Source organism: Schistocerca cancellata, chromosome 4 (assembly GCF_023864275.1).
Source record: "Schistocerca cancellata isolate TAMUIC-IGC-003103 chromosome 4, iqSchCanc2.1, whole genome shotgun sequence".
Classification (NCBI taxonomy): domain Eukaryota; kingdom Metazoa; phylum Arthropoda; class Insecta; order Orthoptera; family Acrididae; genus Schistocerca; species Schistocerca cancellata.
The window spans coordinates 190,709,462-190,724,397 of NC_064629.1; the positions used below are offsets into that span (position 1 = coordinate 190,709,462).

A 14,936-nucleotide genomic window follows, 5' to 3' on the forward strand; every position below is an offset into this window, starting at 1 on the left:
ATCTTTCCCTTTCTGTCTTGTTTACCTGATTTACTATGAATTCTCGAACCGTGACGAATAAGGTTTCGTCGAATGAAGACATAAGTCCTTAAATGAGTCTGCGATCATTTTATGGCACGTCATTGGTAAAGGTCCGCTTTGATCACTTTTCTCAGGTAGCGGTTTCGGCTACTGCCATCTTCAGATCTGTTACAAATAGAAAAAAAAATGGTGTAATTAAGTGACTTCAGTTGGCTGAAGCAAAATATATGGTACAGGCCTAGTGATGCATAAGAAAAATATTAATAATGTAAATATTTTTTTAATTTTTCTTACGTATCACTAGGCCAGTTATAGATATTGCTTCAGCTAGTCCAACTTGGATGGTTACATCACTGTTTTTATACAGAGTGTTAAAAAAAAGGTACGGCCAAACTTTCAGGTAACATTCCTCACACAAAAATAAAGAAAAGATGTTATGTGGACATGTGTCCGGAAACACTTAATTTCCATGTTAGAGCTCATTTTAGTTTCGTCAGTATGTATTGTACTTCCTCGATTCACCGCCAGTTGGCCCAATTGAAGGAAGGTAATGTTGACTTCGGTGCTTGTGTTGACACGCGACTCATTGCTCTACAGTACTAGCATCAAGCACATCAGTACGTAGCATCAACAGGTTAGTGTTCATCACGAACGTGGTTTTGCAGTCAGTGCAATGTTTACAAATGCGGATTTGGCAGATGCCCATTTGATGTATGGATTAGCACGGGGCAATAGCCGTGGCGCGGAACGTTTGTATCGAGACAGATTTCCAGAACGAAGGTGTCCCGACAGGAAGACGTTTGAAGCAATTTATCAGCGTCTTAGGGAGCACGGAACATTCCAGACTATGACTCGAGACTGGGGAAGACCTAGAGCGACGAGGACACCTGCAATGGACGTGGCAATTCTTCGGGCAGTTGACGATAACCCTAATGTCAGCGTCAGAGACGTTGCTGCTGTACTAGGTAACGCTGACCACGTCACTGTATGGAGAGTGCTACGGGAGAACCAGTTGTTTCCGTATCATGTACAGCGTGTGCAGGCACTATCAGCAGCTGATTGACCTCCGTGGGTACACTTCTGCGAATGGTTCATCCAACAATGTGTCAGTCCTCATTTCAGTGCAAATATTCTCATTACGGATGAGGCTTCACTCCAACGTGATCAAATTGTAAATTTTCAAAATCAACATGTGTGGGCTGACGAGAATCCGCACGCTATTGTGCAATCACGTCATCAACACAGATTTTCTGTGAACGTTTGGGCAGGCATTGTTGGTGATGTCTTGATTGGGCCCCATGTTCTTCCACCTACGCTCAATGGAGCACGTTATCATGATTTTATACGGGATACTCTACCTGTGCTGCTAGAACATGTGCCTTTACAAGTACGACACAACATGTGGTTCATGCACGATGGAGCTCCTGCACATTTCAGTCGAAGTGTTCGTACGATTCTCAACAACAGATTCGGTGACCGCTGGATTGGTAGAGGCGGACCAATTCCATGGCCTCCACGCTCTCCTGACCTCAACCCTCTTGACTTTCATTTATGGGGCATTTGAAAGCTCTTGTCTACGCAACCCCGGTACCAAGTGTAGAGACTCTTCGTGCTCGTATTGTGGACGGCTGTGATACAATACGCCATTCTCCAGGGCTGCATCAGCGCATCATGGGTTCCATGCGACGGAGGGTGGATGCATGTATCCTCGCTAACGGAGGACGTTTTGAACATTTCTTGTAACAAAGTGTTTGAAGTCACGCTGGTACGTTCTGTTGCTGTGTGTTTCCATTCCATGATTAATGTGATTTGAAGAGAAGTAATAAAATGAGCTCTAACATGGAAAGTAAGCGTTTCCGGACAGATGTCAACATAACATACTTTCTTTCTTTGTGTGTGAGGAATGTTTCTTGAAAGTTTGGCCGTACCTTTTTGTAGCATCCTGTGTTTGTAATAGATCTGAAGATGGCAGTAGCAGAAAACTATCAGTATATGTACGTGTGAAGAAAAGTGCGGAAAATACGGACCTTTACAAATAAAAAGAATTCGTTTTGTTAGCTAGTATGAAGAATCTATGAAAGAATTCCTTTCCCTGGCGGGAATTTTTTCTGCTGCCCCTCGGTCAGGCCGAAGGACATCGTCGTAGGCAAGCCCTTCTTAAGAGCAACTGAAAAGCATCTCGCACTAAACATAGGTTGCAGTTTTCTAAAATAACTTGCTGTTTTCGAGACTCAGTTTGCGTGCTACTATATTCTACGAAAGTTATGTGAGAAACCAGGCCCCCACAACCGCATGAGTGGTCGACTGTGAAGAGCGGACAAATTGAATAGATGGCCGGCGGCCATTAGAGTGGTAAATTGACGCGCGGAGTTCGAATGTTTATAAATCGCTTTTGGTTATAAAATGCCTTCCCTCGAATTAGGTCACAAACATAATGCCTCATTTAAATACGTTACTACAATATACTTTTTAATTTACGAACAAACAGCAACTAGTCACTGTTTATGAATTTATCTTACATACTACATGATCTGCCGTAGCTAAAAGTTATGTACTGGACCCCTAGCATTTTTCGTAGTTCATTTACGATAGATGTACGCAAAATGCATCAAAATACTCGAAGATTTGCCCACTTTATAGATATTTTCTGACTCTACCATGCTTTAGATTTTATGACGAGAAGTGCGTTATATATGGCATAGCGCTTTGGCAACCCATGACCAAATTATAAAGTTTCAACCTAACCTTGACCATGAAAACACTACCGATCAGCCAACTTTCTTCAAAATGATCAGAACATATAAAATGGTATTGTGTCGGTCGGAAATCTTGCCTCCTGACAGCGTGTAACCATTTTTGTAACAGCTGTGGTTTTCAGAAAGGAAACCTGCAAATAGATGCACAGACATTATGCTAATACCGTGTTACAAAAACATTTATTAAGCAAGTGCACTGACATACAAAACAACTTAAAATATCCACATACCTGTGAAATTTAATATTCGTTCCTTTCTCGAATTTATTTGTACAATTAATCGCTGCACAACTCTTCACCATTGTACTTCTTTTGATTGGAACGTACAGACAGTAGAATTACGAGTAACAAATACTGTATGTACGCCCCAAAAAATATACAACGTTGAATCAGGGTCTTCATAAACAATAATACTACACAACACATCAGACTACAACCACTATAATGGCGTCCAGCCGAAGGTTCAAATTATACCGCGACTGCAGCGCCATCAGTGAGTCTAGTTATTTTTTACAAGGTCTTTGTGAGAAACTGATGTGATTATAACTTCGACCATAAATATAATAGACTGGCCCTGACGTCATTTTCGTGGCTCCAACATCTCTGGGCTAAAGTCACATGACTGTTGGCAAAACGTGGTTGTTTCGTGTTGGACTTATGGCTGTACTCAGCGTTTTGTCGGGGGAAATGGCATTACATTTCACGTATAAGTGTTTCTATGATAGTACAGATGCGTTTATTGAAATTTGCTGAAGTGATTTTTATGTTTTTTATACTTGAAATAGAGTATCACGTAAATCAAAGTGTTGAAAGTGATGGCTGTAAAGTCAGACTCATATTACATTTTGGAAAGTATTTGTGATAATTCGGTTACAGAAGTAAGTATAACTGTTTCTCGTTCCTACTCATAAGTTCCCTAAGGATGAAAACCGAAGGCACATTTGGATACAGGCCCTGAAACTTTAAGCCATCTGCCCATACGCGCCTTTTTGTATATACAAGTGAGATTATAATAAGGTAGAGCACCTATAGTCGACACATGAAGAGAATTTTTTTCTACCTTCTAATACTATTAAATAAATGTAGGCTCCAAAATTATTTTCTGAAACATCAAAGTCTCACCTTTCATCTAAAATATCATTTTTTTTTCAAAACTGATAGTTTAAACTTTTGTAAAAATAGTAGGAACTCAACCTTTGAAGTGCACCTAAAATTGATACTCTAAAATGGACGTGCTCCTGAAGTCGACAATTTTGGCACCTATAGTTGACATAATTCCCATATCTCATTTTCTTTTATAAGTGACTAGAGCTCAAAACGCGGCGAATCCAATGTTTAAAGTTTTGACACGAGCACACTCTTACTGTTTAAAAGAATTTTAACGACATTTTACTTTAAATGATAGTTTATAGTAATTTCTTCCCGCTGCCCACCAGAGGGGCGTTCAATGTATTTGTTAGATTTTATAAATGGTACTGTGAACAAATCCAGGTCAAATGTAGTTCTGACATAATTTTTCGCAAATGAAAAAGCAATTTTTGTTGGAAGCGTTTGGCAGTCAATTCAGAAATGTGGGTAAAATACGATATAAACATAGGATGGCAGACCGCTGGTTTGAAATGCCGCCACGTTTTGCCAACAGTCACGTGGTTTATGTTGGAGCCACACCAGCCCTATAGCTTCTGCATAGCAAGGCCAGTCTACTAGTATCTATGGTCGAAAGATTATAACCACTTACAGTAACGCGATCTTTGAGAGGAGGGGGGAGTCCCCTGACGTCACGATGCCGCCTCCTCCCGTCCACGGATCCACGTCTGAGTGCTGACGTCATATACGGAAGAGGCAGCGGCCGTAGCATTGGTAGGCATAGAGTGTTTAATGTGATGTATTACCCAGAGTGCTAAGTCGAGGCGTTTTACTCGGACGTGCGGCGAGAAGAGTCCGAGAGGGCATTTGACTGCAGCGTGGCACCTGGCAGAGGACGCGCGCTCGCCTCAGAACTGGCGAAATGAGTCGCGGAAATGAGTTACGTAAAAGCCAGGCTGGTGAGGCTTCCGGCTGGGAGCGGCTTCGCGGCTCTTCGCACATCCGCTCAGCGCGAGAAAACTAATTAAGCCAGCCTGCGCGCGCTTGGCTTCCTGCAAATTGCTCCACACTGCGCCCTGATGCACTCCCCACTAATGTCGTATATTAACGGGCAACCCATCACACACCAAAGGCAGAGCGCGCCCATTCACTGCCTAATAGCTGTTTGGACACAGCCGCGCGTAACCAATTTTTTTTTACAGCCGTGCTAATGTACGAGAAGCTTCGTTCCTTTTCGCGTTAATTTCACTAAATTATTTCCGAAAGAGAGGCGACTTCGCATGTCTATGCATTGCGTCAGAATTGTGCAGAGCAGACGTTTCATTTCGGCGCAACTTTAGCGTCATTCTACCTTAAAACACGTGGTAAATTCCTTCACAGAATTAGTAAATGTGTGTCAAATATGCTGTGAAGTCTTGTGCAAAATTTTCTCGGTGAACTTGTCAGTTCAAATTTGCATAATATTCTGAAATTTAGACAATAACCTACATTTTTTCCTTCTTTAAGGCCAGCAGCGTAATATGTCACGTAATGACATGATCATTAAAAAGAAGCACCAGAATAGCTGGTTATAATAACTAATCTTTATTGACGACAGACTGTCTCGGCATGTATCGCCATTGTCAAATATCCGTGAATAAAATTGTAGTCAAGCCGTGTATAAATGTGAATGTCATTTATATTAAAGTGACTGTATTGTACTCACCTCTAGAATAATGTGACGTCCATATTTCGCCGCTAGTGAACTGTCTTACAACTTTAAATGTTTTGATTAAATGACAAATGACGTTAATATATTGAAAATAATACGTCACTTATGGTTTGACAGTTCTGCTCTCACGACATCATATGTTCACAATGATTATGAATCTCACGTAACCAATGTAATAACTTTTACATTGGCCTACCAGTAAAAAATTTTAGCACATTAGAAACATCGAGATTAATCAAATGTTCAAATGTGTGTGAAATCTTATGGGACTTAAAAATGGTTCAAATGGCTCTGAGCACTATGGGACTTAACATCTATGGTCATCAGTCCCCTAGAACTTAGAACTACTTAAACGTAACTAACCTAAGGACATCACACACATTTATGCCCGAGTTAGGATTCGAACCTGCGACCGTAGCAGTCGCGCGGTTCCAGACTGAAGCGCCTAGAACCACTCGGCCACCGCGGCCGGCGGTCATCAGTCCCTAAGCTTACACACTACTTAACCTAAATTATCCTAAGAACAAACACACACACCCATGCCCGAGGGAGGACTCGCACCTCCGCCGAGACCAATCGCACAGTTCATGACTGCAGCGTCTAAGACCGCTCGGCTAATCCCGCGCGGCGAGATTAATCAGTCGAGCTTCTTTTTGTATTTGAAAAATCAAAACCACATCGCTGATACAATCAAAAATACACTACAAATACTGCAGAGAATACCAAAAGGTCTTGCAATGAACATTCTTGAAGAATGTGAATTCCGTATACACACGAGAAAATTCCCACGATAAATATTAAACATAAACATACAGAATTTAGACACAAATACTATCTCAAGTACTTCATTGAACTCTTAGAACACAAAAAAGTGTAAATCGGAAATAACATATGCAACAACCAAAGATAATCCAGACTATTTAAGATAATAAAATAATACCTCTCTTCATATGTATTATCTTTGTAAATATAAAACGCCGTAAGAGTAGAACTGTCAGACTACTGTCAAACCAGAATTAACGTATTATTTTCAATATATTTATATCATATGCCATTTAATCAATACATTAAATGTTAGAAGACAGTTCCCTAGCGACGTAATATGGACGCCACATCCTAGATATGAGTAAAATATAGTCACCTTAATATAAATGCCATTCACACTTAAGCACCTGAGAATACAATTGTTGTGTGACCGTGCATAACAATGGCGATACATGCCCAGAGTCCTTCGTTAATAAAGATAAAGGATTAGAAGCAGCTATTGTGATGCATCTGCCTATTAAGAATAATAATAATAATAAACCCCGTGGAGGCCCGGGAAAAGAATAGGCCTCCGGTATGTTCTGCCAGTCGTGAAAGGCGACGAAAAGAACAAACCACTAATAGGGCTAACCCCCCTTTTAGTGTGATTACTTGGTTCAGGACAGAACTAAAGAAGCCTCGGACAAGCGCCGTCATGGTCGGGGACGACGCTTGAACTCTATGCCCGCCCACAATGGTAACGACACTGCTAGCCAACTGGAAAATGATTTAAATCCAAATAGAGGTGTTTTGCAGGATATGCTTCCTGCAACCACCCTAGAAGGAAAACAAAGACAGAGGATGAGATGGTCAGATGAAGTTAATCGACACCTCATGTTCTGTTATTACCAAGCAACAAACCTAGGAACCAACACAACTGGATACAGATCACAAGTATACACAACATTTATTACCAGATACCAGGAATTAAAATTTTTTAACAGAACAACGACTAGCTGTTCAGATCCCTGTAATAATAAAAAATAACAGGATTCCCCAGTCAGAATTAGAAAACATCAAACAACAAGTACAACAAATACTGGAACAAAATAATGTGCAATTAGAAGAAGAAGAAAATACAGTAATGGACTCAAACATCCCAGAGCAAACAAACAAAGAACAAAACGCGTCAATTAAACTATCAGAGGAAAACGAAATCTTATGACAGCCACCAGAACAAACACAAATAGAACACGAAGTGACACACATGTTAGATATAGAAGAAAAATTTCAGCTGACCTATATAGAATACAAAGACACAAATACAGACATTAGACCATTCTTGCATAGACCACCAAATAACCCACAAGTCGAAACAACAATAGCAACTATCAACACAATCATATACAACAAAATAAATGAAGATACAACTATGGAAGAGTTACAACTACTGGTTTATGTAGGAGCACTCACTACACTAAATATACACACTAGCCAGAGATCAGAACCAACCAACACACAGAAGAAACCCACAAAACCAGCATGGCAACACAGGCTACAGATCAGAATAGAAAAACTGAGAAAAGACATCAGACAGCTTACACAATTTATAAGAAATGAAATATCAGACAAAAAACGAAAAAGGTTAGGTAAAATCTCACAACAAGAAGCAATAGAGCAATTAGATGAAAAGAAGCAGAAATTACAAGCATTAGCCAAACGACTTAGAAGATACAAAAAAAGTGAAAATAGAAGGAAACAAAACCAAACATTCAACACAAACCAAAAGAGATTTTACCAAACAATAGATGACACACACATTAAAATAGACAATCCACCAAACATAACAGACATGGAACACTTCTGGAGCAAACCCGGTACAACATAACAGGCATGCACGGTGGATACAAGCAGAAACAGACTCATAAAAGATGATACCACAAATGCCTGAAGTGATAATTTTGCAACATGAAGTCAGCCGAGCAATTAATTCTACGCACAATTGGAAAGCCCCTGGAAATGATAAAATAGCAAATTTCTTGCTAAAGAAGTTCACATCAACACATTCACATCTAACTAAATTATTTAACAGTTACATTGCAGACCCATACACATTCCCTGATACACTTACACATGGAATAACCTATCTGAAACCTAAAGATCAAGCAGACACAGCAAACCCAGCTTAATATCGCCCCATAACATGCCTACCAACAATATACAAAATATTAACTTCAGTCATTACACAGAAATTAATGACATATACAACACAGAACAAAATTATAAATGAAGAACAAAAAGGCTGCTGCAAAAGAGAACGAGGATGTAAAGAGCAACTGATAATAGATACAGAGGTGACATATCAAGCTAGAACCAAACAAAGGTCGCTACACTACGCATACATTGATTACCAAAAAGCTTTTGATAGTGTACCCCACTCATGGTTACTACAGATATTGGAAATATACAAAGTAGATCCTAAATTGATACAGTTCCTAAACATAGTAATGAAAAACTGGAAAACCACACTTAATATCCAAACAAATTCAGATAATATCAAATCACAGCCAATACAGATTAAGCGTGGAATATACCAAGGAGGCTCATTAAGTCCTTTCTGGTTCTGTCTTGCTCTGAACCCACTATCCAACATGCTAAATAATACAAATTATGGATATAATATTACTGGAACATACCCACACAAAATCACACATTTGCTATACATGGATGATCTAAAACTACTGGCAGCAACCAATCAACAACTCAACCAATTACTAAAGATAACAGAAGTATTCAGCAATGATATAAATATAGCTTTTGGAACAGACAAATGTAAGAAAAATAGCATAGTCAAGGGAAAACACACTAAACAAGAAGATTACATATTGAATAACCACAGTGTCTCCATAGAAGCGATGTAAAAAAGAGATGCCTATAAATATCTAGGATACAGACAAAAAATAGGAATAGATAATACGAATATTAAAGAAGAACTAAAAGAAAAATATAGACAAAGACTAACAAAAATACTGAAAACAGAACTGACAGCAAGAAACAAGACAAAAGCTATAAATACTTATGCTATACCAATATTGACCTGCTCATTTGGAATAGTGAAATGGAGTAACACAGACCTAGAAGCACTCAATACACTTACACGTTCACTATGCCACAAATATAGAATACATCACATACATTCAGCGACAGAAAGATTCACATTAAGCAGAAAGGAAGGAGGAAGGGGATTTATCGACATAAAAAACCTACATTATGGACAGGTAGACAATTTAAGAAAATTCTTTCTAGAACGTGCAGAAAGTAGCAAAATACACAAAGCAATCACTCATATAAATACATCAGCTACACCACTGCAATTTCATAACCACTTCTACAACCCTTTAGATCACATAACATCAACAGATACGAAGAAAGTAAATTGGAAAAAGAAAACACTACATGGCAAGCACCCGTATCATCTAACACAGCCACACATCGATCAAGACGTATCCAACACTTGGCTAAGAAAAGGCAATATACACAGTGAACGGAAGGATTCACGATTGCAATACAGGATCAAACAATAAACACCAGATATTACAGCAAGCATATTGTTAAAGATCCCAATACCATAACAGATAAATGCAGACTTTGCAAACAACAAATAGAAACAGTAGATCCCATCACAAGTGGATGTACAATACTAGCAGACCCAGAATACCCCAGAAGACATGACAATGTAGCAAAAATAATACATCAACAACTTGCCATAAAACATAAACTAATAAAACAACACGTTCCCACATACAAGTATACACCACAAAATGTACTGGAGAATGATGAATACAAATTATACTGGATAGAACCATTATAACAGATAAAACAACACCACATAACAAACCTGACATCATACTCACCAATAAAAAGAAGAAATTAACACAACTAATCCAAATATCCATACCAAATACAACAAATATACAGAAGAAAACAGGAGAAAAAATTGAAAAATACATCTAACTGGCTGAGGAAGTCAAGGACATGTGGCATCAGGATAAAGTTGACATTATACCAATTATACTATCAACTACAGGAGTCATACCATACAATATCCACCAGTACATCAATACAATACAGCTACATCCAAACATATATATACAACTACAGAAATCTGTAATTATTGAGACATGTTCAATTACCCGAAAGTTCCTAAATGCAGTATAACATATACTATACAGTTAAAAGGAAGTCACGCTTGATCAAGGTCCGCGTCACTTTCCATTTTTAACCAGACCTAAGGTCTGAGAAAAATAGAAATAATAATAATAATAATAGGCCTGGACAGCTCAGTCAGTGGAGCATTTGCCCGTGAATAGCAAGGTTCCGGATTCGAGACCCTCCGACACACATTTTGTGTGCCAAGAAGCTTCACTCTCCGCTGTCCGCGTCAGAGAAGCAACTGTCAGAGAGATAACTGAAGTCCACGGATATGAGAGCGGCACAAGTGATCTCTGGTGATGCAGAAGACTCCCTCCCTCCCTGGTTCACAGGAAGGGAGCCTCCACGGCCTCGTCGTCGACTTATCTGCAATTACACTCCTGGAAATGGAAAAAAGAACACATTGACACCGGTGTGTCAGACCCACCATACTTGCTCCGGACACTGCGAGAGGGTTGTACAAGCAATGATCACACGCACGGCACAGCAGACACACCAGGAACCGCGGTGTTGGCCGTCGAATGGCGCTAGCTGCGCAGCATTTGTGCACCGCCGCCGTCAGTGTCAGCCAGTTTGCCGTGGCATACGGAGCTCCATCGCAGTCTTTAACACTGGTAGCATGCCGCGACAGCGTGGACGTGAACCGTATGTGCAGTTGACGGACTTTGAGCGAGGGCGTATAGTGGGCATGCGGGAGGCCGGGTGGACGTACCGCCGAATTGCTCAACACGTGGGGCGTGAGGTCTCCACAGTACATCGATGTTGTCGCCAGTGGTCGGCGGAAGGTGCACGTGCCCGTCGACCTGGGACCGGACAGCAGCGACGCACCGATGCACACCTAGACCGTAGGATCCTGCGCAGTGCCGTAGGGGCCGCACCGCCACTTCCCAGCAAATTAGGGACACTGTTGCTCCTGGGGTATCGGCGAGGACCATTCGCAACCGTCTCCATGAAGCTGGGCTACGGTCCTGCACACCGTTAGGCCGTCTTCCGCTCACGCCCCAACATCGTGCAGCCCGCCTCCAGTGGTGTCGCGACAGGCGTGAATGGAGGGACGAATGGAGACGTGTCGTCTTCAGCGATGAGAGTCGCTTCTGCCTTGGTGCCAATGATGGTCGTATGTGTGTTTGGCGCCATGCAGGTGAGCGCCACAATCAGGACTGCATACGACCGAGGCACACAGGGCCAACACCCGGCATCATGGTGTGGGGAGCGATCTCCTACACTGGCCGTACACCACTGGTGATCGTCGAGGGGACACTGAATAGTGCACGGTACATCCAAACGGTCATCGAACCCATCGTTCTACCATTCCTAGACCGGCAAGGGAACTTGCTGTTCCAACAGGACAATGCACGTCCGCATGTATCCCGTGCCACCCAACGTACTCTAGAAGGTGTAAGTCAACTACCCTGGCCAGCAAGATCTCCGGATCTGTCCCCCATTGAGCATGTTTGGGACTGGATGAAGCGTCGTCTCACGCGGTCTGCACGTCCAGCACGAACGCTGGTCCAACTGAGGCGCCAGGTGGAAATGGCATGGCAAGCCGTTCCACAGGACTACATCCAGCATCTCTACAATCGTCTCCATGGGAGAATAGCAGCCTGCATTGCTGCGAAAGGTGGATATACACTGTACTAGTGCCGACATTGTGCATGCTCTGTTGCCTGTGTCTATGTGCCTGTGGTTCTGTCAGTGTGATCATGTGATGTATCTGACCCCAGGAATGTGTCAATAAAGTTTCCCCTTCCTGGGACAATGAATTCACGGTGTTCTTATTTCAATTTCCAGGAGTGTATTTGAAGCGTATCTCAGAATTAATTTTTGCTAAAACAAGATTTTTAGATAGGCGGTATTAGAACACAGCTTATTTTCTTTTTTTTCCCCGAGACATCTGAGTTTGTTACGCTGCTGCGGTGAATATTTCTGGCTGCAGAACTCCAGATGTTAATAATATTCAGTGTCAATTTATCAATTACTTGCTGGGTATTCATTATAACAGTTTCCTAGTACTACAGCGAACAGTAGCTACGACGTATAACACTGATTTCTTCTACAAATGTTTCCGTTTACATTATTTTCCAAACATAATGTGTAATTTAAATGATCGTTGACACGTAAGTAAACAGTATCCATTTCCGATAAAGCGGCTTGTTCTTGGTTCCATGAAAAACATAGTGGCCGTCATTCTCCGTTGATGCTCCAAGAACCTTTTCGTTCTGTCCCTTATTTCTTCGTTTTCCAATATTCCTTGTGTTAGTGCCATTCTAAAACGTAATGGTTCTTAAAAGCATGAGCTTCTCATAATATATGCTGCCGTTAGCGAGGTTAATACTTCACTTCTTAATTAAAGTGTTTCATATTTTATGAGACTTAATCTTGACTGTGTGTGTGTTTTGCAGAGGAGCCTTCTCCGAGGTTCGCCTGGCGGAGAGCAAGGAGAAACCGGGCCAGATGTTCGCCGTCAAGATAATAGACAAGAAGGCGCTCAAGGGCAAAGAAGACTCCTTAGAGAACGAAATAAAAGTTCTGCGAAGGTCAGTCTACCAGCATCGCATATTTCATTCTCCCATAACTGCGGAGTGTGTGTTTCATTTCTTATTTTGTGCACATTTTTTTATTCCCTTACTTTTCACGGTAGATTGTCTTATGTCCCTTACATTAAATTGTGAGCCACAGAGCGAACGCGTGTACATCGATGTATCACCGGACGTTCAGGATATGTTGTACGAAAAGTGATGTTAATACATTACGATTACGAGAATATCACATTCATCGGCAAAATCAGAATTCGTGGAATAAATGCAGGATACTACTCTAAAATTGTCTTATCACTACAGATCTTGCAGATAGGACGCCGTGCAAGTGAAGCCACTAGCAAGATAGCCCGTAGTAGGGAGACCAAACTGCAAACAAATGTAGCAGGAAGAATTCAAGTACACTACTGGCCATTAAAATTGCTACACCACGCTACAGACGCGAAATCAAACCGACAGGAACAACATGCTGTGATATGCAAATGATTACCTTTTCAGAGCATTCACACAAGATTGGCGCCGGTGGCGACATCTACAACGTGCTGACATGAGGAAAGTTTCCAACCGATATCTCATACACAAACAGCAGTTGACCGGCGTTGCCTGGTGAAACGTTGTTGTGATGCCTCGTGTAAGGAGGAGAAATGCGTACCATCACGTTTCCAACTTTGATAAAGGTCGGATTGTAGCCTATCGCGATTGCGGTTTATCGTATCGCGACATTGCTGCTCGCGCTGGTCGAGATCCAATGACTGATAGCAGAATATGGAATTGGTGGGTTCAGAAGTGTAATACGGAACGCCGTGCTGGATCCCAACGGCCTCGTTATCACTAGCAGTCGAGATGACAGGCATCTTATCCGCATGGTTGTAGTGGATCGTGCAGCCACGTCCCAACCCCTGAGTCAACAGATGGGGACGTTTGGAAGACAACAACCATCTGCAAGAACAGTTCGACGACGTTTGCAGCAGTATGGACTATCAGCTCGGAGACCATTGCTGTGGCTACCCTTGAAGTTGCATCACAGACATGCGCCTGCGATGGTGTGCTCAACCGGCCGTGGGGGCCAAGCGGTTAAAGGCGCTACAGTCTGGAACCGCGCGGCCGCTTCGGTCGCAGGTTCGAATCCTGCCTCGGGCATGGATGTGTGTGATGTCCTTAGGTTAGTTAGGTTTAAGTAGTTCTAAGTTCTAGGGGACTGATGACCTTAGAAGTTAAGTCCCATAGTGCTCAGGGCCATTTGAACCATTTTTGATGGTGTAGTCAACGACGAACCTGGGTGCACGAATGGCAAAACGTCAATTTTGCGGACGAATCCAGGTTCTGTTTACAGCATCGTGATGGTCGCATCCGTGTTTGGCGACATCGCGGTGAACGCACACTGGAAGCATGTATTCGTCATCGCCATACTGGCATATCACCCGGCGTGATGGTATGGGGTGCCATTGGTTACACGTCTCGGTCACCTCTTGATCGCATTGACGGCACTTTGAACAGTGGACGCTACATTTCAGATGTGTTACGACCCGTGGCTCTACCCTTCATTCGATTCCTGCGATACCATACAATTCAGCAGGATAATGCAGGTCCTGGATACAGAATATGCTCGACTGCTGCCCTGGCCAGCACTTTCTCCAGATCTCTCACCAATTGAAAACGTCTAGTCAATGGTGGCCGAGCAACTGGCTCGTCACAATACGCCAGTCACTACTTTTGATGAACTGTGGTATCGTGTTGAAGCTGCATGGGCAGCTGTACCTGTACACGCCATCCAAGCTCTGTTTGACTCAATGCCCAGGCGCCAAGGCCCTTATTACGCCCAGAGGTGGTTGTTCTGGGTACTAATTTCTCAGGATCTATGCACCCAAAT

The 14,936-nt window shown here is 42.0% G+C and overlaps 1 protein-coding gene across 1 annotated transcript in view; it reads left to right on the forward strand.

Annotated features, from left to right (window-relative positions):
- The window catches only part of LOC126183988 (calcium/calmodulin-dependent protein kinase type 1-like), a 376,556-nt gene extending 363,355 nt beyond the window's left edge, over window positions 1-13,201 (forward strand). Inside the window, exons 2-3 of the mRNA XM_049926340.1 lie at window positions 12,932-13,066; window positions 13,171-13,201. Coding sequence (XP_049782297.1) covers window positions 12,932-13,066; window positions 13,171-13,201 — 166 coding nt within the window. The remainder of the gene's footprint in view (window positions 1-12,931; window positions 13,067-13,170) is intronic.
- Window positions 13,202-14,936: the final 1,735 nt, after the last annotated feature.